Source organism: Scomber japonicus, chromosome 22 (genome assembly GCF_027409825.1).
Source record: "Scomber japonicus isolate fScoJap1 chromosome 22, fScoJap1.pri, whole genome shotgun sequence".
Taxonomy (NCBI): domain Eukaryota; kingdom Metazoa; phylum Chordata; class Actinopteri; order Scombriformes; family Scombridae; genus Scomber; species Scomber japonicus.
Genome location: NC_070599.1, coordinates 10,619,247 through 10,645,044, shown reverse-complemented (window position 1 = coordinate 10,645,044; position 25,798 = coordinate 10,619,247). Strand labels below are relative to the sequence as shown.

The 25,798-nt window shown below is 39.0% G+C and overlaps 1 protein-coding gene across 1 annotated transcript in view; it reads right to left on the bottom strand.

Annotated features, from left to right (window-relative positions):
• Positions 1-2,763: 2,763 nt before the first annotated feature.
• Positions 2,764-25,798, bottom strand: part of LOC128383301 (pyruvate carboxylase, mitochondrial-like) — a 287,146-nt gene continuing 264,111 nt past the window's right edge. The window contains exons 22-27 of the mRNA XM_053342914.1: positions 23,889-24,068; positions 19,458-19,632; positions 18,431-18,504; positions 8,794-8,934; positions 8,306-8,407; positions 2,764-5,959 (exon numbers count right to left, since the gene is read on the bottom strand). Coding sequence (XP_053198889.1) covers positions 5,810-5,959; positions 8,306-8,407; positions 8,794-8,934; positions 18,431-18,504; positions 19,458-19,632; positions 23,889-24,068 — 822 coding nt within the window. The 3' untranslated portion in view covers positions 2,764-5,809. The remainder of the gene's footprint in view (positions 5,960-8,305; positions 8,408-8,793; positions 8,935-18,430; positions 18,505-19,457; positions 19,633-23,888; positions 24,069-25,798) is intronic.

Genomic DNA, 25,798 nt, shown 5'->3' with positions numbered 1-25,798 from the left:
GGGTTTCCATGTCTGCCACTTGCAGACATTAATAAGTAAAGTAATTAAAAGCAAGGTAATGTGCTGCCACAGGTAGCAGTGATCCAATAACATAGAAAAATTTAATTAATCAAGCAAAAATGCCAAACTGCTCAATGTATTTCTCTCCATTATATCATTTTAAGTTTAATCAGGGTGGAAACAATCAGATTAGACGAATCACAACAAAAGGACTCAACAGCTATTTAATTATCGGCTTCTCGTCTCAGTAAAGCATTTAAGGCATTTGCTACAATAAAATGTTCTGATATAGTTTTCTTTTTCCCCGTGGGAGCGGCTGGAGGTGGAAGCCGTGGCCCGCTTTGTACATTGTCATTGTCAGTCTATCTCTGTGGATCATGGATGTATTACAATGCTGTGGATCCACAACAGACTCTTCTGGGTGGGGGTGTGCACGCGATTACATAATGCGGAAGGGGAAAACAGGGAGGTCGCTCGGTCCGAATGATATGATTGGTCAGAGTTTTCACAGAACAGAAGGAATAATGATGAGTTTCTATGCCTGGTGGATCTCTCTAACATTTTAGAGTGCCATTACCTTATTAATAGCATTTTAACCTAAACAAAAAAAATTGTAAGAATGTAACAAAGGTAAGGGTAGCTTTAGTTACTTCAACACAGGCTTTAGGACATTTTGACGAGCATTGTTCCTTTAATTGCTGACATTTAACAGACACAACATACAACTGATTAATGGAGAAAATAATTGACATTAATTGCTACTGAAAATGAGTTGTGGCCCATAAAATAATAAAGGCTAGATGAAGCTGTTTGAAGACTTTAGATGGGAGAATTGTGAGGGCATAATGTGCATTTTATAAAGTAAAACAATGAATGAAAATAATAATAGATAAATGAATGAAAATGACTGTTGTTGACGGAGGTGCTGTTTTCAAGATTTGAAGGTGAAAAGACACTCAGAAAGAAACACAATGCGTTGAGTTAACTTTGAACAGTTTGTTTACAATGGAAACTCCAGAGGGAACCTTTAACAAGAGCAGGTGGCATCATTAAGCTGCTTAGCACACCATTCTGTACATCTGATGGTGTTTACTGATACACATACAGTGGACCAAACAACTATTCTTTGTAGTTTTTCCCCATATTTAGTGATGCAGTTAAATCAAGAATCAAATTTTCTCACAGTGACAGATTATGTTTCCAACGCCATGGGACAAGAGCAATCTATTACTATAAATTAGTGAGCCTTCCATTAATGTGATCATTACTACAGCATAAATATTCAACTGACACACGACCACAGAAAGCCACCAGAGGCCTCATTAAGAAACAACTTAGCACTCTTTTGTTGTTTAAATGTGTGTTTAATGCACGCTAATCATTGATAGCCTGTATTGTGCACACAGCATGACGGCTTACGAAAGCCACACAAAGCCATTCACAGATGTGTGATTGAATTTCATATTTAACTTGACTTTGAAATGAAAGTGAAGAGTTTATTCACAATTTTCAAAAGAGACGATCTGTGCGAGTGCACAGCAGTAATTTCAACAAAGGTTATTTTTTGAGGCCCTTGAAATATTTCAGTTCTCTGAGCAGAGAACTGTGACATTTGTTGTCTTCATGTGAAAAATTTGACATTCAGTATTCTGATCAGTTGCACAAAAAATGAGAAAAATAAGGTGCAGGTGAGATTTGATCCATCAGAATGCTAAAACCTTGTGATAAAGTTCAGATTTCTACAACACTAAAATCACTTCCTGTCACAACAAGCACTGCTTTAGTTACAGTCTGAATTTGGTGAGAGACTGTATGATAGTGTTATCCTCCACTTGTCTATTACACATATGCTAATTTAATTATGTTGTGATTAATCAAAGCTGTCACTCAAGCCAGTAGACAAGTGGGTCATAACATCTATCATGCTACAAGATTTCCCCTTTGATTTAATTGGATAACAATTAAGTATGAAGCTATTCTTTCATCTCGGTGCTGTATTAACATTCCCTCTCTGGACATCCCAGTTTACAAATTGGCGACAAGCTAACCGCGCATGGCTTAGTGGTGAATTGTTATTAGTGATACTCGGCTTCCCCCTAATCCATACTTGAGCTTGAGAGTGTCACCTAGTGCCTGCTGCCAGCATGATCAATCCAGCCACCAATCACACATCTACCAGTGAAAAGTGGCGGCTGATCAATAACGGCAGTTGAGCGACAGTCTTGACAGATTTAGCGTGGTTAATCAGCACTTAATCAGTTCTCTAGAACCTGTTTAAAGACAGCAGGGTGTCAGGGTGGATCCACATCCAGCCACAGAGGCATTATCTTGTTTAGAATGCGACAAACACATCCAGATACCAACTGAATTCTGATGAGCAGGGTTGGTAAACAGAATATAACAAAGTATGTTTATGTAAAACAACCAAAAGACAGTGTGGTTCCATCCAGCATATCCCTGCTACATTATGGTAAAAAATATGATGCTGTTGTACATTCTAATTAAATTAGTTGCATTGATCTGTCAGGGTTTGGCTTGAACATTTATTGTTGAAATCTAATTACTAGTTGGACTCATTACTCTCAAAGAGCTGTGATTTGACAGCTCGATATGAAACAGGACCAAAGGCTTTCAGAGAGGAAATGTTCCTCTTGTAGCCAGCGCTGAGCTAATAGACGGCTTTATTATTTACTTTTTGGACTGTTTTGTGCTGATCTCTTTCTTTATGTGAAGAACACACAGTACGCACCAACACAAGGCAGATTCAGTTACAGTTAACTTTATTTGTAAGTACAGACAGAACAAGAACAATTATCGCTTTTATTTGATGCTATTGTTTCCCTTTTTGTGCACTCCAGCTCAGTCTCTCTCTCTCCTAACTCATGTTTAACAAGAAAATGTAAACTAATTGAGCTCAAATGATGATATGTAACCATGATTATTCCAAAACACCAAAATGAAAGAAACCATGACAACCTGCAAAACATGTGATAGAAAATTCATGGAGACATTTTGAATCTGTAGGCGGTCACGTCTGCTGAACTCAGTAAAATAAACAGTTTGATTGGCTTCATAAAAACACAAAGGAAAGCAATAGAAAGACGATAGAAATGTCACAGAGCCTATTTTCATACTGTCTGCAACAGTTCACAATGAGATAGCACAAGCTCAACACTAGGTCACCATTATATCCTCTTTTCTGAAGCAAATAACATTTTCTTATTACATTTTTTCATAAGCATGGTCATAAGCAGAGCTGTTAGACTGGCCGTCGGCTAAGACATGGAGAAACACTGCCATACAGTTAACATTATTGCATGAGACGATGCCATCATCTTACAATGTGCAAATTTACACTGTTGAGAAGGAGGAGGGAGGGGGAGGAGGAGAGAAAAATATGATGAACAGGTGTTTGGATAGATAGCAGGAAAAACAGGAGAGTAAGGAGAGCGAACAAGGAGAGGAGGAGGGAACATTATTGTGCAACAGCTTGTCATAAACACTCATTCATACAGTCCCACCACTTTATCTCCATTGCTTCTTAAAAAGATTTCTGATAAGGGGCAGGAGGTACAGTGAGGCATGGTAGTGGGCTTGGGAGAGTGAGGAGACATATTGTTTTAATTAGAAATGGCATTTGCTGCTCATTATTGATGCATAGTTCAAAAGGGGACTGGTTGTCAGAGGTAATGGGGCAAAAACTCTGGAAACTCCATAGAAGGTGCACAGATGTTTTGGGAAAATAAGTTTTTGTAGCGTGTTTTCTGGCTCGCTGTTCCAAACTCTGCTTACGTCACTGTATTACAAGGTTCCTTCTGTGATTGATGTGATTTAAGTTTTTTTCTGTGTGTTTCTTCATCTACTTTCACATGTCAGGGTAACTATACATTCAATTCAACACATATGATTTTCAGGTTCAAAACCCTCAAACTGTCAAACAGCCTGCAGCTGACATGGAAGGTGAAGTTAAACAAGTCTAACCTTGTAATTGAGTATTTAATTACATCACCTTTACTGCATTGCTGTTAAATGTTTTGAATACAGTGTTACTATGGAGACAGTGCCACACTACTCTGCAGTGTATGTGGTTTTATTTCCTTGTGATCCAGGCAGCACTTAAGGGCTAGGAGTGTTAGCATGAATACTTTGGACCGGTGTGCGTGTGTATGAATATTTAATTTCTTTTAGAATATGTTTTCAGCTCTGAAGGTGCAACATTGTGGGGCCTGGTTGACTTATTCTTAAATTTTGCACACACACACAAATTTAGACTCATTTATGCAAACACACACACAAGCATTAGAAATATAAAGCCAAGTGCTGCTACTGGGAGTCTCCAGAGTCTCTTATTAGTCCGGCTAATTTCACATCATTTGACAGAGAATTAATTCATAAATTAATCAGCAGAGCCTCAGAAAATAACACCACATGCCGTCATTACGCCACCATGTAATCCCATTTACACCTACCATTAAAATCCCCATGCAGACAGAAGACTATTCACCATAATCTCTTCTCATTTCTAAAAAAGACAGAGCTGCTACTCTGACTACTTTTACATCATCACACAAAGCAGCGACACTAAAAAGCAACGTTAAAACTATTTTGACTTCACCCCTCAGAAGTGATACAGTTGATTGGTTTTGGTGGCCCACCCTACAGCTGGCTTTGGATTAAAAAAAGCTGCATTTAAAGTACAATAGAGATGTCTAATGTGGTTTACAGCTGTTACTGTTACATTCAGCTTTGGGATTTTAAAGACAGGTGTGAATGTGGAAACATTTAACACCAGTACCGATCTTTAAAAACAGACAGATCACTATCTACCATTACTGATACAGTAACAGGAGAATTTTCACTTTGGTGCAGCATCTTTAATTTCTGTGGGTTAATGAGAAGTGTGGGTGGTCCCCCTCACCTTAAATAGTGCTCCTCACTTTGTTGTGCTTCTTCTAATGAACAAATATATTGTGCATGCCGATGTGCAACAGTTTGGACACAATAGTGGTTTCTTTCTTAATCCCTGTGTACTTTGTGTTTTAAGAATTCACCTAAGAACTTTTAACAGTGATTACACATTCCCAGAATGCATTGTGACTAATTTCGGAGATTGATAATGTTTTGCAAAGGTGAAAATGCTAAAAGAAAAAAAAGAAAAATATCTTGTATGAAAGATGATTCAATCCTCAAGTTTATCTCTTTCTGTCTGCTGATTATAAAGAAAAAACATTTAGTAGTCACATCTCTAAAGTTTCATCTATTCACTTGTAACATTAGGCAATATCAACAGCATAGAAGTGTGGCGTTTATTACAAGAAGATACTACTACCCTGTTAGTGTTATACATGTTAGCTCAATTTGTAGTTCAACACATTTAAGACTAGCATTAAAGTAATGGAATGTACTATAATTCATATGTCTAAACTATGTTATTTTCCACATGTTGACAGGATATTAGCTGATGTACTGGGGACTGCTTCTTCACTTTTGGGATTAACTAATGTTTAAAATTATTTGATTTGTGGTAGAATTTGATAAGAAATTCACATTAAATTGATTTATTATTTCACATTGTTATATCATCTACTCTTTATGCCCTCTGGGCTTTTGAGAATGTGGAGATCTGTGCTTCATTTTGTGTCCCCAGTGTAACCAAATAGAATATGTACAAGTTGGGGGGCCATAAAGTCTTGCAGTACTTGCAGTTTTTCCAGCTTCTTCCTTTCTTAATCCACCCTATTCCTCCACCTCTCACCACCTCCAAAATCAGATTGTCTAACTCCCCCCTCACTCTCTCTACCCTCTCACTCTACTCCTCGATTTCCAGTATCAGGTCATCTCCCTCCAGGGATGAGTCGACTGTGGCATGGACTGCCTTCACGGTGCCGGACAGAGGGGAGTTGACCACCATCTCCATCTTCATGGCTGAGAGGACACACAGTGGCTGACCCTTCTCCACCTTTTATGATTATAAAAGACAGTTTACAGACCATTAAAAACAGGAGTCAAATGCACAGAACACTGAACACACGCTGTAGAAGAAGGTTAACAAGAAACATCATAGCACAGATGGGCTTCTTTTTCTAGGTAAAAAGCTACAACAAAAGTAAGCAGGAAATACTTTTATCAGTGACTAATACAGCCACCAGCAGACTGTGAATGTGCGTTTCAGTGTCAGTTATCACAAATAACAGAATAATAAAAGCAAAACTACCTGCATGACCTGATACCACCATGGTAAGTAAGACATGTTTTTGTTATTTCTAGATATCCATCTATTGGATTATTGCCTCAGGCAGATATCATAGAGGTAAACAGAATTACACAAAGTATTTGTCCTTGTTGCTCTGGATAATCCACAGACAGACTTCACTGAACAGTTTTTGAGTAAAAAGTAGTAGGGATGTCCCGATCCGATATTGATATCGGAAATCAGTCCGATATCAGCCAAAAAAGTGAATATCGGATTTTATCGGACTGAATCTAAAAACTCCGATATAAACGCTCCGATATAAGCTGTCCATTTACCGCTCCAGCACTTCTATAATAATAGGTGACTCTGGTTTGATCACTCTCCAACACAGTAGGTAGCGGTTATGCCCCTTAATTAACGTTGGTGCCGGCCGCGGAAGAAGAGCGTCTCTGATCCAGCATGCACAGCCCACGTGATCACAACAACGACAACGTGTGTGCCTGCAGCAAGGTGTAGTGATGTCGGCTGTGTGGAAGTATTTTACTGTAAACTCGGACAAAGACGTTGCAGCTAAATGCAACATTTGTCAGGCGCACGAGTGTGGAGAGTGAAAGACTCTTCAGCACAGCGTCAATTATCATTGAGGAGCACAGGAGCAGGCTAGCACAGCATGCTGAAATGCTTATCTTCTTAAAAAAAAATCTCCACATTATGCTCGGACTGACTGATTATTATTTGTTTTATGCTCTTGTTATTAGAGTGATATGTTTATTGTGTTTACACTCTATTCTTCAGTGAAGACTAAGAGTAATTACTACATTGTTTTGGGCACAGTCAGTCAGTGAAACTGGAGCTGTGTGAACTCTTAACTTAGAGCAGTTGGACAGTGGACAATATTGTGTTGTTGTTGTTTTTGTCCCTGCCCACAGTTGTTTCCAACATATGCTGACAGTAAAAAAAAATAACTGGAGTGAACTTGAATTGTTTGCACTTTAAAATTTAATTTATTCTATTCAATTGTATAATGATGTTGGTAACCAGTGGTTATTTTGCACTTTAAATATAACATTTAGTTTTTATTGGATTTGTTGAGGTAATACTCTTTTATTTATGTTGAAGGTTAAAATTTATGTAACCAATTGGTTAATAATAAATGGGTCAGTTTTTCCTATACCTACTGTTGCTGACTATTGTTTTCTGTTATATCACTACAACATCAGTAACAGTAACAGTAACATCACTTTATCAAGCCTTTTCTAACATTCCACACAACAAAATAAGGAATAAATATATGTATGATTCGTGCCTATATCGTATCGTATTGATATCGGTATCGGCCAATACTCAAGGCTACAATATCGGTATCGTATCGGAAGTGAAAAAGTCATATCGGGACATCCCTAAAAAGTAGTTCCAATGTAAACTGCTACTGTGGACTACCCATAATAATGGAAAATTGTTTCTCAGAGGACACACTGCAGTTACATATTTTTAGATATACATTTTCAATGCTGTGAGCACCATAAGTCAAATTCCATCCACCTCCTTCAGGCAAAATATTGAACCTCAGTTCTTTCATGGTATTGATAGAAATGTCTCCACAGAGCTGAGTTTCAAAAACTGTCATGTACTGAAAGCTGGCATCAAATACTGGCTCAGATTTGTACTCTTATGATTTAGAAATTGTCTGATCAAAAAGGCATTTTTTTGGTGTCAGTACTGAAACTCTGGTATTGCATTGTTTTATTGAATTTTCAAATAATACCCTGCACCTCCACGGTATTAGTGTGGAGGCAGAAACCTTAGACTGGCAGGGCTGGGTATGGTTTGAAGATTTTCTATTCTAGTGTAGATATCAAACATGAACAAGAACTCTGCTTGAATACAACTGTTTAAAAACGGCATCTGATACCAGCTCTCAGTGCAGTTGTAAGGATAAATTCAAGTCCATACTAAAATGTCTCATAACACCAAAATGATGTGCATGGCTGTGTAACAGAGAGGAAATCTATATATGTTTTGTAAATTTGAGTGAACAGTCACATTAACACAAAGTAATCAAATCACATTAAAAGTGTTCAAAAGGGAAATGCAGGTCAACAGTGAGCTGACCTTGGATCCAACTTCCACTTTGACCTCCAGGACCTTTCCAGGCATGGGTGCCCCCACCTGACCCTTGATGGACTTCTGAGCCTTGGGGTGGAACTTCATTTCCTGGGTGGAGGGACAAAAAGAGATTTCATGCATTCATCTGTCCAGTTGAGTCTCCATCCCAGTCATCCAGCCACCCAGTCATTCAACCGCCCATTGAAACATTCCTCCCTGCTGAGCCTCCATCAACCTTCACAACAACTTATTTCTATGAATAACAATAACCATCAAAATCTGTATCTCCAAGTTCAGAAAATGTAATTTCCTCAAGATTAACATCCCCTGCTCCATCCCTCTGCTTATTGTTTACCATGCCATCTATCAGTCATCCATCAATTTTACCAAGCCTATAGCTCTCTTCTTCCATCAGCATTCTCCCCCTCTCACTACCCAAAATCCATCAATCCCCCCCCTCCTGTCAGTCGACTCCATCTATCCCATGTGTGTACCTTCATGGCGACTGTGTCTTTAACCAGCACAGATCTCAGCTGTCCGTTCAGCTCAAAGAAGACCTCTCTCTGGCCAGCCTTGTTCAGGTCACCCAGTGCCAGCGCCTTGATGTGGAGGATCTTTCCTCTTTCCAGCTCCACCTGTGATGAAACAAAGGGGGAGGGTGGGATAGACAGAGAGAGAGAGAGAACGAGGCAGAGAAGGAAATTACATTACGTTTGAAAATTGAAATTAATACATGGCTGCCTAGTTCACAAGTCCAGCTAAAGCAATAAAAACAGACGAGAGAGCTTGGTGAAATTGGAACGCGAAGTTAGTGGAGTGAGACAGGCACAATGTTTCCTCCTCTTTATTTCTTTTCACCCTCATGGTGTGCTGGAGTGTTTCCCAGCATGCTGTTGGTGGTGGCAGGAAATATGGAAAGATTGCCAATTCATGAGAGGGGAATCACTTAGCCTCAATTCAATTACTCTCCTTAATAAATTACCAAATCATGCAGCATCAGGTGTTTATTAGAATTTTTTATTTTATACTGATGACCAACTTTTTTTTTTTTTAATCGCTTTTTAATTTCATGTTAGTGACTCACTGTCTGCTTTTACCAGCAATTATCCAGACACTAATGTTTTGAACAGTGGTGGAATGCAACAACTACTGTACTCAAGGACAGTTTTGAGGGTACTTCTGCTTGAGTGTCGAGAGAGAGAGAGAGAGAGAGAGAGAGAGAGAGAGAGAGAGAGAGAGAGAGGAGAGAGAGAGAGAGGAGAGAGAGAGAGAGAAGAGAGAGAGAGAGAGAGAGAGAGAGAGAGAGAGAGAGAGAGAGAGAGAGGAGGAGAGAGAAGAGAGAGAGAGAGAGAGAGAGAGAGAGTTTTATGACATTACAGTAGTTGGTTAGGCTAAATGTTGATTTGCTATTTAATTTGACATAATATTCACTAAATACTCTTAATGAATGAATGTGTGTTGAGGGAAGAGATACAAACACACAAGTTGTATAGAGTAACAACCTGTAATATACACTGTGAGTACTTTGCAGCTTGACTTGCTACCTCTGAGTAGTCAAGAAACATGTTGCATCTCTATCTGTGTGTTTACAGCAGTCAAGCGTTTCACCAGACATATCAATCTGTACATCAAATAGATGAAGAAGTGTTATAGACAGAATGACAATCTGAGAGATAAAGAGAGACAGGGAAGGCTAAAAGAGAGATAAAACAGCAGACTGGAGGATATTCATTTTTTCCCAGCCTTAAGTATAAGTGTAAACTCTGGGACTTTACCTGCCACCTGTAAATGTGTTGTTTTAAGACAAAGACATCACTCTCTCTCTCTTTCTCTCTCTCTCTCTGCGTATCAACAGCAGACAGGCTCTCTGCTCCTCATATCAATTCTGGTCACTGCTGAGTTCTGTCTTGCTAGTCTTTCCCTCGACACCGGCCACTGTACTTCTTCATTTATCTCACGCCTCTCCTCAAATCTCTCGTCTCACCGGTCGGAAACTCATTTTTTCCCCATTTCCATTTGCCCAACTTCCTGTCTCTGACTTTCAATATTTCTCTTTGTCAGTCCTCCCATGAGTCACAGCTTTACATTTAGTATTGTTATGTTGCTACCTATTTCTGTGGCCACTCTGTCTGTTTCTCTTGCAGGTATTAATTTCCCTCATCAGCCTTTTTCTGCTTTTTCTTTTATCTGTCGTCTGGCTCTGCAGTGTCTATCCACCCCTTTTACTCGACCCTACGCCTTTCATCCTTTAGATTTCTCTCTCCCTCTCACATTGCCATCTCAAATGCAGCGTCTCCATTGATATTCTAAACTAAGTCTCAGTGAAAAGACAAAAATACATACTGCTGCAGGTATGTATTGATCTCAGTTTCATTCTACCTCCATTTCTCTGGGTGCTGCTGCTCTTCATCTATTTCCCTCACCCTGTATCTGGTAACAAAACCTTGCATGCTATTTGCATGCTTTTGCTATCTTTCTGGCACTCAGTCTTCATCTCTCCCTGATTCCCTCAACCTCTCCATCTTTCTCTCTCCACCCTCTATTACACTGAACTTCATTCCTGCTAGTGCTGCTTTGTCGGGCTCCTGGCAGTTCTTTGCAAAAAAACAAAACTGCTTTCCCCAACTACATCCCCTCACAACTGTTCCCATGAAAAATACAGTATGTGCCTCTTTGAAGAGTTGCACAAGATTCATGAACCTTTTGAAGCTGATTTTGTCTCGCTACCTTGTGTGTGCATGCCAGAGAGCTAAATAGACAACTTCAGTTCACTGTGTCGATATCTAAAACATCAGACATGTATTAAGACTTTTGCTTGTATTATTCTGACAAGCTCACACTCTCGCTGCATACTGTTACTCTACCTGGTTGAACCTTTTCTCTCTACAGTTGGCTTCAAATGGCTGCTTCCATTTTTGATCCAGTTCCAAATAAAGTAAGGTAGTAATGTGGCTTAATAGAAAATATGTATCAGAATATAAAGGCACAAAGACAACACAAGAAAAGTCACTGTCCTCTGCAACTGAAAGCATAATATATACAAACTCAAAGACACACAGTGTCCCAATTCCATATTCATTTTTCAAAGTATGCACTGTATACTAATTCTCCTAGTTTACTGTTTTTACAGTCAATATAAAATGGACAAGTAAGATTTTTAGTACACTTTGATGATCCACTGACTTCCTTAAGTGCCATCTGCTTAAAATTTAATTTGTATAATTGAATTAATACTTGCAAAACCATTTCATCAGCTGATCTCTCTAGGGTTGAGATACAACTAGGGATAAATCATATGTACTTCATGTTTAGTGTCAATTAACAAATGAATTTAAAAAAAAGAAATGTGCGTTCTAAGATGTGTTCAAAGCACCACTGTGTCTAACTTCAGCCTCACAGTGCTGCTAGCTTAACTGTAGGCTATTATCTTGTTTGTTGCTGTGAGTAGCTCCTCCATGTCCTTTGTGTAATCACTGTGGGACAACAGTGTCCATCAACAAACCACTCAAGTGCTTTAACTACAACGTTCCCAGTTCTAGTCTGCCAGGGAGCTCCATCTTTCCCATTACTTCTTGTCATCTCCACTGTTTGCTATCAAATAATAAAGACATATACAGACGATTGTAGCTAGTCACCTAGGCCCCATTTTGGTGCTTATATACCAGGCACCTTGGCAGAGCATAGTGGGAGGGAATGTAGACCCAGATGAGGGTGTTCAGGTAGATTGGAGCCATTTTAGGCTCTATTTTGTAAATGAGTGTCAGGGTTTTGATTTTGATGTGGGCAGTAACTGGGAGCCAATGGAGGGATATGAACAGTGGTGTGAGGTGCTCTGTTAACTAGCTGTGTAATAAAGGGCTGAAGATGATAATAAGATGCTGATATTGTATGGCTAAGATACTGTTACTATGTACCAAAGGATTAGTTTAATATAATTTACATATCCTAATACTGAGGCTTGGGATACACCGTGCATTCAAGCCACATTTCTAAATAGCAACACATGAGCTTTATATAAGGTGTATTAGACACTGGCTTGTAAAAGATTTTAACAGTTAACATTCCTTCATCCCTTCCCTCCAAAAATACTGAGATAAGTACCTACATATATAATGACATAAGTAAACTGTTAACATTCACTGTACTTATACACATATTCACCTGTTGACAACATCACTGCCGACTACAGTTAACTGACATCAATGTGATGCTATAAACTCAGATTAACATAGCTGACAATAAATGCACCATACTGGTTGCTCATTACAGAAGGATGGAAAACATATTTCTTGAATGTCATATAGTTATTATCTTGTAGCTTGTGGGGATACAGATGCAAAGCATTTTCATGATTTATAACTGACTTAAACAACGTAAAGCATGACGGTACCCATACCTGCTTTGCATGGTAGTTCCATGCTACTGAGTTCCAACATCTACAGTCACTTTACTTTGCAGTTAATTATTAACACTAACATATCCTCATATTAATTCCCTGTCAGCTATACTCTGAAACAAACTGAGTATATTGTTGGATGTAGCAAGAATATCAGCAATATATTTACTAGAAATAAAATAAAAAAAAAACACAGCAGAAAAGGGGCACCTTCTCACTAGGGGGCCGAACGTGCAGGTGCTTAAGCCCCCCTTGAGATCCATATGCACGTGCCTGCATGTTCCACTTGTCAATGATGTGTGTGCTGACTTTTCATCTATATATCCCTCACATGTCGCTGTGATTCATTGGGGAGTACCCCTAAGCACAGAGCTCTGTGTCAAATTCAACTGCTTATCCATTTGGTGCTATGGTGTCTCTGACTAAAACAAGTCTCACATTATGCTTCACATCATGTCTTCGCTATGACTTTATAATGACTTGTGCTGCCTGTAACAGAGTAATGAGAACACTGTGGAGTGCAGGGCTCTATGTGTTGGTGTTCGTGTATATTAGAACTGACAGGGTGTGTATGACAGGGTCCGTGTTTGTGAAAATCTATGTTTATATTTCTGTCAAGCATAATTAATACCATACTGAGTCATCAGCACATGCCAGATAGGTCGATGTTTTTCTCTGCCTGTGTGGGTGAATGTGAGCAATGGGCAGAGTTGTCACCCATGTGTTTATTTGTGTATAAAGAGTGCACTCTAAATATCCTTCAGATGCATTTGGGCTTTCATGGACATGGACCTAAGTGAGTTGTTTTCAACTTAATGGGACTTAAGAGTCTCCTAGAAGGTTGAAAATATCGCTGTAAGAAGCCTGAAACTCTGAATCTCCACATAAGATAAAAACATGATATATATAAACACATGGAGCAAAATGAAAATAAAAAATATTTATTGTGCTCCCACCACATTCACGACACAGACAGACATCTTCTAAGCTGGCTGCTCACTATTTGGCTGATAAGGCTCTTGTACTGGATTTAAACAGGCTTGAAATGAAGTGCCAAACAATACCAAATGATTACTGTGAAAGCCTTTATATCTACTTCACACAACATCAACAACCAAGGGCTTCAGGTCTAGCTCAACACTCAGGAAGATTTGGTGCTTAAATCTGTTTTGATCAAGAATTCCTCTGTACACTTCACTATAATAGCTAGCTGCCGAGAGCTCATCAGCAGCTTCTGTTCCAAATATACCGTGAACAGTGTGTTCAAGTACAGCAAGAGTCATCTGTAATGGACATTTGCAGATTTAACCCAAACGCCAACAATTCTCACAATCATCATCTGAAATACTTTTGTTTTGCTTCATCTTATGATTATCATCCATTTAATAGTGCAGATAAATTAACTGAAAAACACAGATTTACCTCTTGGGTTCTACATACTATAACTACTTCTTTTCCTAGTGAATTTGTAGTGGCCATACTATAGAAAAACCCTGATATTTTCTCTTAATCTGTCTTTTCTTATAAGGAAATGCTTAGTCCATACACACACTTGCAATACAAACGACAAAGGTGAGGTATGCATACTTCAGTGAGTGTTATCACCTTGACTAAAAAAAAAAATCTAATTTAAAAAAATTCTCCAAATTGCTTTGGTAGCTCAGTGCTATTTACTCTCCCCAGGGCTCCTCACTGCGTTACCAGTGCCTACAGTTCTGCAGCTCTACAAAGCAATCAGCATTGCAAAAGTTGCCACGCATGAGCGCAAAAATAAATTTGCTTCTTATGAGCACCTAATCATTTCCATTTCTGATAGTCCTGAGACAGGCTGACACCCTTCCGCACCCCTACAATGATTTTTTTCTGATAAACCATCTCAAAGGTTGCAGCAGCTGCCATTCACAGTCAGCTTGACTCAAACATATTCAACCCTCTAATCAAACTGTCACAGATATGACATGAGATATGGAAAGTCCATTTTGTCCAGTGATGTTTATCTGTGTTTTAACATTTTCAGTACATCTTTGATTGAGGTGCTTGATTGCCAGGTAATTAATATTTCCACAGAGATAACCCAACCTATTAAATACGGATACAAGACCTGAGAATGGGCATTCAATTGTGTGTTCTCATTGTGGGAAGAAACAGCAGTAAGTTCTAAACCTGCAGTTCATCTTGGGACCTTCATATAAATTAAAGTTGAAAAAAAAATCAAACCCACGAAGGTCTCAGAGGCAGTGTGCCCACATGTTGTGTAGGTCATCTTTGCACTTGTTTTCATACACAGTCCCACAGTTTAGTATTATACAAATAACTAAGTTGACTGAAAGCAAATAATGTTAAATGCAACAAAGCATGATAAAAATAAATGTAATATCCTCCACGTTATGAAGCAGCACACATAATCCGACTCTCCTTTCAAGAACATCACAAATAAAACTGAATTGGAAGAGAAACAACGAGAGCAAGAGATCAATTGTTTCTAACACAAGCTTCTTTTAGCACTTCTTAGCACAATTCTTCATGGTGAAAGAAGGAAAACAACTAACATATCTCATGCTGCATGTGACAGGCCACCTTTTTTTTTTTTTAACGTGTTTTCATTCCATCTCTCGCTTGGCTCTGCTAATCGGACCTGATCTAGTGGGAGTACCCATCGTCATGACAACAGGGGGAAGTTTGTTTCTGTGGAGATGACTGATGTTGAGCACAAATGCGAATGTCTGTCTGAATGTTCTAAAAACGACAAGAGTTCTGACGGATCCGAGATTAGATAAACAGGAGAAGGTTGAGTACTGAGGGGAGGGGAAAAAAATCTGCTCTTCATTTGGGAAATGTTTGAATGACAAGTTTTCCACTTGGAGAGAGAAAAAAAGCAGTGAAAGCTAAGACAGGTTAAATATGAGGTTTAGGATTTTGAAGAAGGGACAGTTAGGAAATCAATTTCACTGCGAAGAAAGCCAATACTGCAATCAACCAATCAAATCTGTCTCACCTGCTCTACAACTGCAGCTCTTGAAGTGTTTTACTTCTGTTTCACAAAGATGTTATAGGGACTATTTGGACTTGAAATCAAGACCATTGGATTCAATTCATTTTAGCATGATCTAGACATTTGAAAAGAGCAGCACAGCACACACCAAACTGTAGCTTCAAACCAAAACAAAACCTTCTGCTGAAGCTCTTAAACATCTTATTTGTAAGATTTTACATGGTTGGTGGTCCAGCTGTGGGTCTCCAGCTAGATTTCTCAATTCCTACCCTTTTAGTCCTGCTAATGGACATGTATCAAATGATGCACACCCTGGGGTGATTGACAAGAAAAGGGGCAGGGGGCTCTGCCTGCCGCTAGGGGTCAATAATATATCTGCCCAATCAATGCAGCCCTGGATTCTTTGATGATAATAATACAGCAGCAGAGTGGTGGTGCTCCTCGTGTCCCTCATAATATAAAAATCAATTAACACCAGCCTGGAAGCATTTTGCTGCAGTGAAATGAAGCAGTAATTAAACATGGTTGCCTGTGGCCGCTCTGAATCACTGTCAGTAAAATGTGTGTGTGTGTGTGTCTCATAATGAGAGAATCAAGAGAAAATATTGAAATATTTTGGAGGGAAAAGATGATTTATAATGAATGATGTGATTTTACTGGGACTATAATTATAACTAATACTGGTAGAAAGAGGAGTATAAATGCTGCAGTGTCTGGGCAAGGAGAAAATGGTGAAAGGTAGCAAGTAGCCAATGGGAATATAGATTTCCTTTCTTGTTTTTATTTTCAATTATAATTTCATCAATTAAAATTCATAAAAAAATACTGAAAATATACAAAAGCAATAATAGAGTTTGACTTTGTGAAATACTGGATATGTTACAGATTTACTGAACACACAGCTTTCACAGGTAGAAAATGTATTTCAGGGTGCGTTACTGCTGACACAGTAAACCGGTTTTTCAGTGATAAAAATGACATGAGTTTAGGGAATTATTAACAGTTTGCAAAGCTGGACTTAAAGATTAAACAGGGAGCTTCCTTCCTTTTTCTTTTTAATTCTTCTACTTTTCATTGGCTTATTTCAGATTTTGTACATCAGGTCTCCTATCTTTGTATTTTGTGCAACACAGTCACAACAGCACTACAGTCCATGCTAGCTAATCATAGTTTTTCCACTGCCTAATGCAGGTGCTGCAGCCCTGACTGGATATGTTTTTGACATCATGGATGTCAGCAGGTGCACTGCTAAATAAAGTCCAGCTCAACAGCTACATAGTTTTTCCCCCTGAAAACTATAAACTAAATCTTGCTGTGCTTGTGTCCCTTCTGTCAAGTAATAATTGTCTGTAATGTCTGATTGAGTTTACTCCTTAAGGAAACACAACGTTTTCTCATGGAATCTTATAGAATACTGGATTCCGTTTTTTTCAACACTCCTTTTCTACGTCCTCTTCATAACCAAAAGTCAAACTTAGAAAAAGGTAGATTTTTAGTAAGCTGTTTAAAAGTTTGGAATATCGTACCAAGAAATTTCTTTTTTTTGGTGATGACATATTGAGTGACAGACTCTTCTGACATCATGCTCAGTAGCAAAGAAAAATGTTTCTTTGATCTGATGTCTGATTCTGACATCTGCTGCAAAGATTACTGTCACTAGTTTCAACAATTTCTTTTGGAATTCACTCTTCACTCTGGACTTGAACAATCACTTTAGTTCTGCTCATCAAAGTAGTTACTGCTGTCATTCTCCTGAAATATTCTGTGTTTGTACTGCACTTTCTGGATAAAAAACTGCATCTTCAAACTGTACTCTGTATGCAGAGAAACTTTGATATTTCTGCTGACTGTATGTTCGTGCGTGTTAAAACCAATTTCCAGCCAAATGATTTTTCTTATGTAATATTGTAGAGGTGACAGGAAAAGCATTGCTACCTAGCTGTCAATACACCCCTGAAGTGATTCAGTTTCAGATTTTGTGGCTTTGCAGTTAAAGGTTCCAGTCAATTATTGTATTTTACTAAGCCTATACACCATTCATTTGTTTGCATGTTTATTCCTTCATCCAACTACATGTCCAACTGCTTCCCTATTGGAGAATAAACGGACTGTACTAGTGTTTGAAATCAGTAACAGTTATATCTTTGGTGTCTTTGGTGTGCGATACGTATGGGCCCCTCAGTGGACAGTTCTCAAACATCATACGACAAAATTAATCTGTTATTTCTGTGCAGGAAGGCCAATCTGGTGGCCTGAGGGATCAGAAATACTGTTTGTAGTTCCCTTGATAAAGAGTTAATATCTCTGTCCTCTCCACTGTGCTATCAGCACTTCACTGTGACTGCACCAAACCTCAGCCATCTGCAGTGATGGAAAAATGATTTCCTGCTGACAAAGTCTGTTCATTATGGAATTTCATTTTTATCAGAATCAATTAAAGAAAATGAATTCAATGAATAATTACTTCTATTATTATAGTATTATTGTGCTGCAGTCATACACCTTAGCGACAGATTCTTTATTGTCTACTTCTTTTGTAACTTAGCAGAGTTCAGGGTATTCAACACTAAAACTTTATTTTACATCATTACCGATACAGTGTGGGAGTGTAAAGATTCTCTGATAACTGTCTGAGCTGAACTGTTAATACAGTGCCTAATCAGCTTCACTCATTCCTTAACATTAGACATTATTTTTGAAATATTTTAAGCAAATAATGTGTGTACGGTATTTAGTTAGGTACCTCAAATTCCTCAGCAATCTTGGGTCCATCCAGGAACAGCCTGGTGCTGAGACAGTCCACTGGTCCAAAGTTAGCTGCAGATAGAGAGGTGACATTATTATCAAAAGCACAGTTTTGTGATTATCATTTTAATTGCAGCGGATGATGGAATTAGAGATGACTGTGTAGTGAGATGAGGTTCAGAGGTGTGGACAGTCTAGTCTTATTAAAGATGCTCACATTATTAAAGATGCTCATGAAAAAGCACTGACCAGTTTGAAGCCAACTTCTCTGCATTTCAAAGCAGTGATTAAATTTAAGTAATTAAACTTATGTTAATCCTGGAATCTGAATGTTACTGTAGCTGCTTTACACAGCCTCTAGTTAAACTCAGCTCCTCTATCAGGGAACTTATTAAACAGTTTTGTTCCTCTCCTGCTTTATACTGCTGCTGACCATCCACTACAAACTCATATACCTGCTTCAAACTGCACTTACTGCTAATTTCACTCTCTAGCACCAGTCCTTCCTGTTCTGGTGTCTTAATTATACGTCTGCTCATCTCAGTGTTAGGTGAGGGCTGTGTGTTGTTACCCCCTCAGGGTTCAAATGCAGTCTCCTCTGAATCTAAAGCATGTGACTGGTTTCCTTTATGCCAAATATAACAATTAAAAAGATGTCTACCTAATGGTTGAACTTTATAATAAGTGTTCCTGACTGAATGTTTGCTGGTGCTAATTTCAAGCCCCACTAATATTACAAATGAGAAAGATAGAGAGAGTGCATGATAACAAGACCACACGTCATGAACCCAGGCTTGTTCAATTTAACAAATTCAATTTGATGAAAACACACACACACACACACACACACACACACACACACACACACACACACACACACACACACACACACACACACACACACACACACACACACACACACACACACACACACACACACACATTTATTATAACTATTTATTGATTCCAATTATACAATTTTGTATATCTAGATACAAAGACATTTATCACGTCTGCTTACTCACAAGTAAAATCTTTAAATTCCTGGAACACCTTGGGGTACATGGCTGCTGACATCACATCTTCTGGGGTGATGTCATCACCGTGACTGGCTCGGAGCCCCTCCTCCAGGGCCTTGAAGTCCATAGGTGGCAGAGAGGCGCCAGGACGGCCCTCAATACGGGGGAGGGACTTCAGCACCTAAGGAGGGAGGTTAAGAGAAAATAGGTCAGTATGGAGGTAGATGAAGCAAGAAGAGACACGACTAAAGACGTGCGAGAGAAAAGGAGGGAGTTATGATGCATGACAGGAGAGAGAAACAAACATTAAAGTTTATTCATAGTTTTATAGTCTTTCAAAAATGTTTTCCCACTCTTAATGTCCCCATGAGACCCTGGTGCATGTGGTATAAAGTGCTGGTAAAACCTTCACAGTGAACTTCACAACCATACATCTGGATAAAAGCTTCAACTTGTTGAAGCATTGAAGTGACAGAGACTCTTTAGGTGAGAAGGAGGAGGAGGAGGATAAAGACAAATGGGGAGATGTTTTGAGGGATAGAGAAAGATTGCAGAGAATATAAAACTTGTTAAGGCAAGTCATCTCTGAATTTGCATAAAAGTGGCACCACAGTTGTGTCAAGCTCTGCAGTGATTTCCACTTTCATGCCCTCTATCATTCCTATTCTCTCAATTCAGATTTTTCTATCCAGTAAGACCCTTCAGCCCATCACAGAAGCCTGCAGTGTCGCCACATGCACGACACATCATCTTCATTCCTTCTTAGAAACAGACAGGAAGAGAGAAAGAAAGGATGAAAAGAAAGAATAATGATGGAGAGTGGAGGCTGCTTTATGACTAATGAGATGACATTTTATCTGCCTACACAGTTTTTGGTATCGGACAACTTGTAGAGACATCGATCTGACGACACCAAAAATGTCTGGTGAACAGATTATGTCAAAAAAAAAGAAGCATTTGGCCTAAAGGTCGCTGTAACGGCGTGCAATCCCAGTTCTGTTTTTGTTTTCTTTGTTTTTATTTCTCCTTGTTTCTTATTTGCTTGTGACAGCATAGAGCCTGCACAGGCCCAGCAGGAGTGAAGGGAAGTTGCAGAAATTACCATACAATTAGCCTATTTAGTCTGCTTCAACGCTCCAGCAAAATATACAAACAACATAAGCTCATGGCAAAGCTTTATGAGCCACCTACCTGAGAGTGAGTCTTTGTTTATCTTAGCTTCATTCAGGTATAAAGAAGCATCACCTGAGCTAATGTGTTAACTACTGTATTGGTAATCTTGAGGTGGACTTTCATTCATTTACACTTCAAGCATAACACCTGTCTGTCACATTAAAAATTCAATTGATTGTGTGTCTCCTGTGTGCGTACGTACTGTGCATATTTGTGCATATATCCATATTATGTTTATGAATGTGTGTGTGTTGCTGTATTCCAGTTAGTGTGTGTTTCACGTCTTCACTGTATTTGTGTATGTGAAAAATATCACCACATTTTTGAGTGCATGTGTGTGTGCCTTGTGGAAATCTCCAGACAAAGGGCCCAGTGCAATGCTATTAGTCACAGAGCTAACAGTTCAAAGATAGCTGACTCATTTGTGTGTGCAAGAGAAAGACACTTCAAAGATGGCAGGCCCATTGGAGCCCCTGCTCATTAACATTGTGTCCTCTGAGGATGTCTTACACCTAAACTGCTTGATTATTTAAGTGTGGGATACAGACTATGTGTGTGTGTGTGAGTGAGAGTGAGACTGCATTAACAAATGAAGCAAAGACAAAGTCTTCCTTCAAGGTTATTTGCTTTGCTCCTCATTTCTCTTACAACCACTCCACACAACACTCCCACTCTCTTTTTTACTGTCAATGACTTGTTCTTTTCCTTTCTTTTTGAGTGCAGCGCTCTGAGGGATGTGCTGTATTTTACAATAATCTTGTTTCTTGAATTGGTTTTCTTTCTGACAGGCTCCTTATTCCCTCTCTCTATCTCCATCCCCCCATTCATCCACCCACCCACCATCTCCCCTTTTTCTCTGCGTTGCCCTCCTATCTTTCATGTTTTCCTCTCCCTTGTCCATTCTCTCTGTCCGCCCACACTGCAAATGAACTGAGCGTGACAGAACTAAGATATGGAAACGCCTCAAATACCACTTGGTGCCTTAAAAGGTTTCTATATGCATACAATTTTGAATGCATGTGAGAGCATGTGATATAATGCTAGAGCGACTGCTCACTAACTAATTAATGCCACCAAAGCCTCATTAAAAAAACATTACTCCTAACATGCTGATTGCATGTATAAAACCCTTAAGCTACAGCACATAGGGATGATTATATCTTACGTTGCGTGCCAAGAAGACGTATAGCTACTAACTCATAGGCTAATGGAAAAACTTGAAATAATATAAAAATACACGCACAAACACTCCAACAGGACAGTAAGATGAAGAGATGAAGTGAAGCAGTGCTAAATGATGGTCAACGACTGTGATGAGGCACTTACTTACGAAGCGAAAGCTGTTTCAGTAAAGTAATTTAATAAAATAATGTTTTACTTTCCTCCCTTCAAACAACTTTAACTTGTTTTGACACCAATTATTTTGATTCATGCTCCAAATGTACCCTAATATATGCAGTGACAGTGAGGATTTATCAGATTTACCTCAGACTTGCAGCTTGCATGTGAACGCAGGCAATGAGCACATAAATGAAAAAAATCTCAAAATTGGTTTGAACCTAAACTGAACTCTGAGTGCTGCTTCTTCTGTGTGTAAAAAAGCCAAAGTGTGTGTTAAATATCAAGGGTAGACTGTCCCTCTTGCACACAGAGTTATTGTGGTCATGGTTTGAATGTTCATAGTAGAGATTCTTGACTTTTTTTCTGAGATTTACTGCCAACACTATAATGCATTGTTTATAGGCTTAATGAATGGTACGAGCTGACTGAGCTGCACAGGAAATGTGAAATACATAAAAGATGGGGGAGGAAATCAAACGAAAGGCCAAAAATGTAGATGTTTGCATTCATGTATGCTCAAAAAGGATGCCTGTACTGAGTGAGGATGAGTGGCAGAAATGGGAAAACTTGATGATTCAGACAACCACCAAAGCAGACCCATGTCTTATTTATTTAACAGGAGTGGACTCCCATGTCACATTTTTGAGCTACAGGAGAAAGATGCAGAGACACTAATAGAGAGGTAGCCGACAGAGGGTTGAATAGTGTCTGTCAAAACTGAGAAATCACTGTGACTATGAAAGGTGGAACTGCCTGGAAAGGTATCGCTGTATATGACAAACATTTGATCATATAATCTACCAACTGTACACCACAGGAGGGAGACAGCAAGAGAAAGGGTGAATTGATAGGAGAGGAGACGACAGGATGGCACGAGTTACTTTTACAGGCAGGTAAACAAAGAGGAGGAATGATGTGAGGAAGAAAAGGTATCTGTGGGGGATATATAGGCATAAACATATGGCATGAATGGATGAAGGACAGATTGAATGAAGAGGAATTGAGCATTAGCTAAATCCAGTTCACGAAAAAAAGAGACAAAACTGATGATGAATTAAATTATCTTACAGCTTTTGAAAGAATTACGGGCTCTTCAGAAATGTTTGCAAATGCACTAAAGTTGCAAAGTTCTGAGCCACAGATGGTAACATAAAGAGGGTCTAACACAATTTAGGCACCAGGCAGCTCAATGATAAAACATAACAAAACATATGTGGACATCAATGAGGGAAAAATGATGATCTTACTTGATAAAAATAGAATAAAAAGTAAAGTTTCAGTAGGTTTTTGGAAGAATGTGACAAATTTGCCTTCATTCATGCATGTGTTGCTCTCCTAAAGAGGCTTCAAGCTGCTAGCCCTTGATGCACATGAGAGTCTCTCCCAGGCTCTTTGCAGCCGTGAGGTGGAGGAGGAGACAGGAAAAGCAGACGGAGGTAAAAAAAACACAGAGAGAAGATGAGAGGACAGATCAGCATCACAGTTTTTTCCACTGTTTTAATGTCCTCCTGGGGACTTGCACCTGTCAGGTGTAATGAAGCATATGACAGAATCTGTGTGTGTGTGTGTGTACTTGTACATACACATGTACTTTTAAATGGGCTCTCCTGTGTGTTTGTTATGTGTAAGCTGCATAAAAAGTACAAATGGAAGACAGCACGATTAACATATTGTGAAGACTTGGCTTTTGTGCTCTAAATGATTATCAGAGTGTTAAATGACTAACTTTTGTATTTACCGTTGTAGATGTAGGTGTATGTTACACTAATCTTTAACTTACTTTAGAAATACAACAGTTCAAACTGAATATTTTTCTTTATATTGTCTAAGAAATCCTCAAAAATCAATGTGAGAAATTAAATCACAGGAGGAAAAAGTTGCGTGTGTGAAAGTGTGTTAACAGGACAACATACAGTACAGTACCTTAGATCTCAGCGGCTCTGGGAATCCTCCATGTGGTATTCCAATGTATCCCTGCAGGAATTCCACCACAGACAGAGGGAAGGACAACTCATCTGCTCTCTCCTCCACCTCAGCCCTGGTCAGGCTGTTCTGCACCATGAACTGAGCCAAGTCGCCCACGATCTTTGATGATGGAGTCACCTAAGAGAGGAAAAAAAGAACTGTGAGTACCGAGCAAATGTGTTACTGTCAATGTTAAAGCCATTTTTAGTGAGGGAAAGACTTAAAACTATCTCAAGTCAGCCCACAGTGAGGTATTTCTATTTCACCACACAAGATATTAGAGTACACATGATATCTCAGTATGCTTAGGATGAGGAGCGGTGCTATTATTTCTCTCTGGTATGTGACCACCCGCCTGTTGATCTGACAAACATCATCACTGTACAGAAAAAAACACAGTGAATATATACAGGGTAATATTGTAGTTTTCCAAAGCTTTTTTTCTCTTTTTAATATAAGTGGTTGCAGTTGTCTGTCAGACTGCGCTATTTTTCTCTGAATAATGATGTGGTTTCCTGTCCAGGTAGGAATAAACATCTACAATGATTTTTCCAAAAGAGAGAAGTGGTGACAGAGTCTTTGTTTTAATGAAGATGCTGTCTCTGAAGATTAAGTACCGAGTGACCCAGAGAAAAGGGGGGGCTGGGAGAGCAGAATGAGAAATGAAAAGATGTTTACATCTATACAGTCTCCTAAATCATTAGATTTGGCAGCCATGAACTAAACTATACAGGTTTTTGAAAACAGAATGAACCTGAAAATGAAGAGGGAAGAAGAAAGAGTGAGAGAAATATTCATTAAAATCACATGTATTCATTCTTACATTATTTATAATGGTATGTCATTATGGTAATAGCATTCCCTATTTGCATAATGGTGATAAGTGGAGTCTTTTTTGACTGGTAACAGGACACTGATGCAAATATCCTCTATCCTCTATCATAATGAATAGAGACACAGATTTAAGGCTTCCTGTTCACTTCTATTTGGTACTTGGACCATTTAAGAGACAGAGGGGTCAATTAATGTGACCCACCAACAATAAAAGAACCTGACAACCACCTTTGGGTAACTTTGACTCTCACACAGACACTCTTTTGTACTAGTGCTCGATCCTGCAGGTTTCATTATAAAATAACGGAAAAAAGCAAAAGGTGAATACAGGGAGGAGAAAAATATGGCATGAAAACATTCAGTCTCTCATCTCAGGACCCAGCGTCTTTGAAGCCTAAAGCTACTCTTACATTTTTGGTCCCAACCAACAGATCCTGTTTTTGAGCCCAACCCAGTTTGAACAGCTGGAAGACTGCAGAGAACAAAGACTGGGCCTGCGCTCAACAAGATGCCTATTTTTGTGGCAATTAGTGCATTCTGCTGATATCTTATGGCAAGAGTGAAAAAAAAAATAAAAGGAGAGAATGGGTGAACAAATATAGATCAAGTTGACATTCCCCAAAGAATTCCCCCAAAAAAGAACATGACACCTGCTTAAGAGATGTGATGCCAAATTATCCAGAGTTAGACATGATGCACACACATGTACTCAAGTGCAAACATCGCTCTGGGATTTCCACATCTCCCTGGGGCTTTGCTGCTTGTGAGGCTAGCTGAGCTTCTGGGATCACTTTAGTCTTTGAAAAAGCTCAGGCCAACTTGTGTTATATGTGTGTGTGTGTGTGTGTGTGTATGTGTCTTTGGTCTCTAGAGATCACAAGACTATCTCATCAGTGCCAACACAGCAGTACTAATGATACGATGCTACACTTTAAGATAAATGCTGTTCCAAAGAATTTTCTATATCCATTATTGTCAATTGTTATAAAATCACCAAGTGTAACATGCTGCATCTGAAGAGCACTGCTGCAATT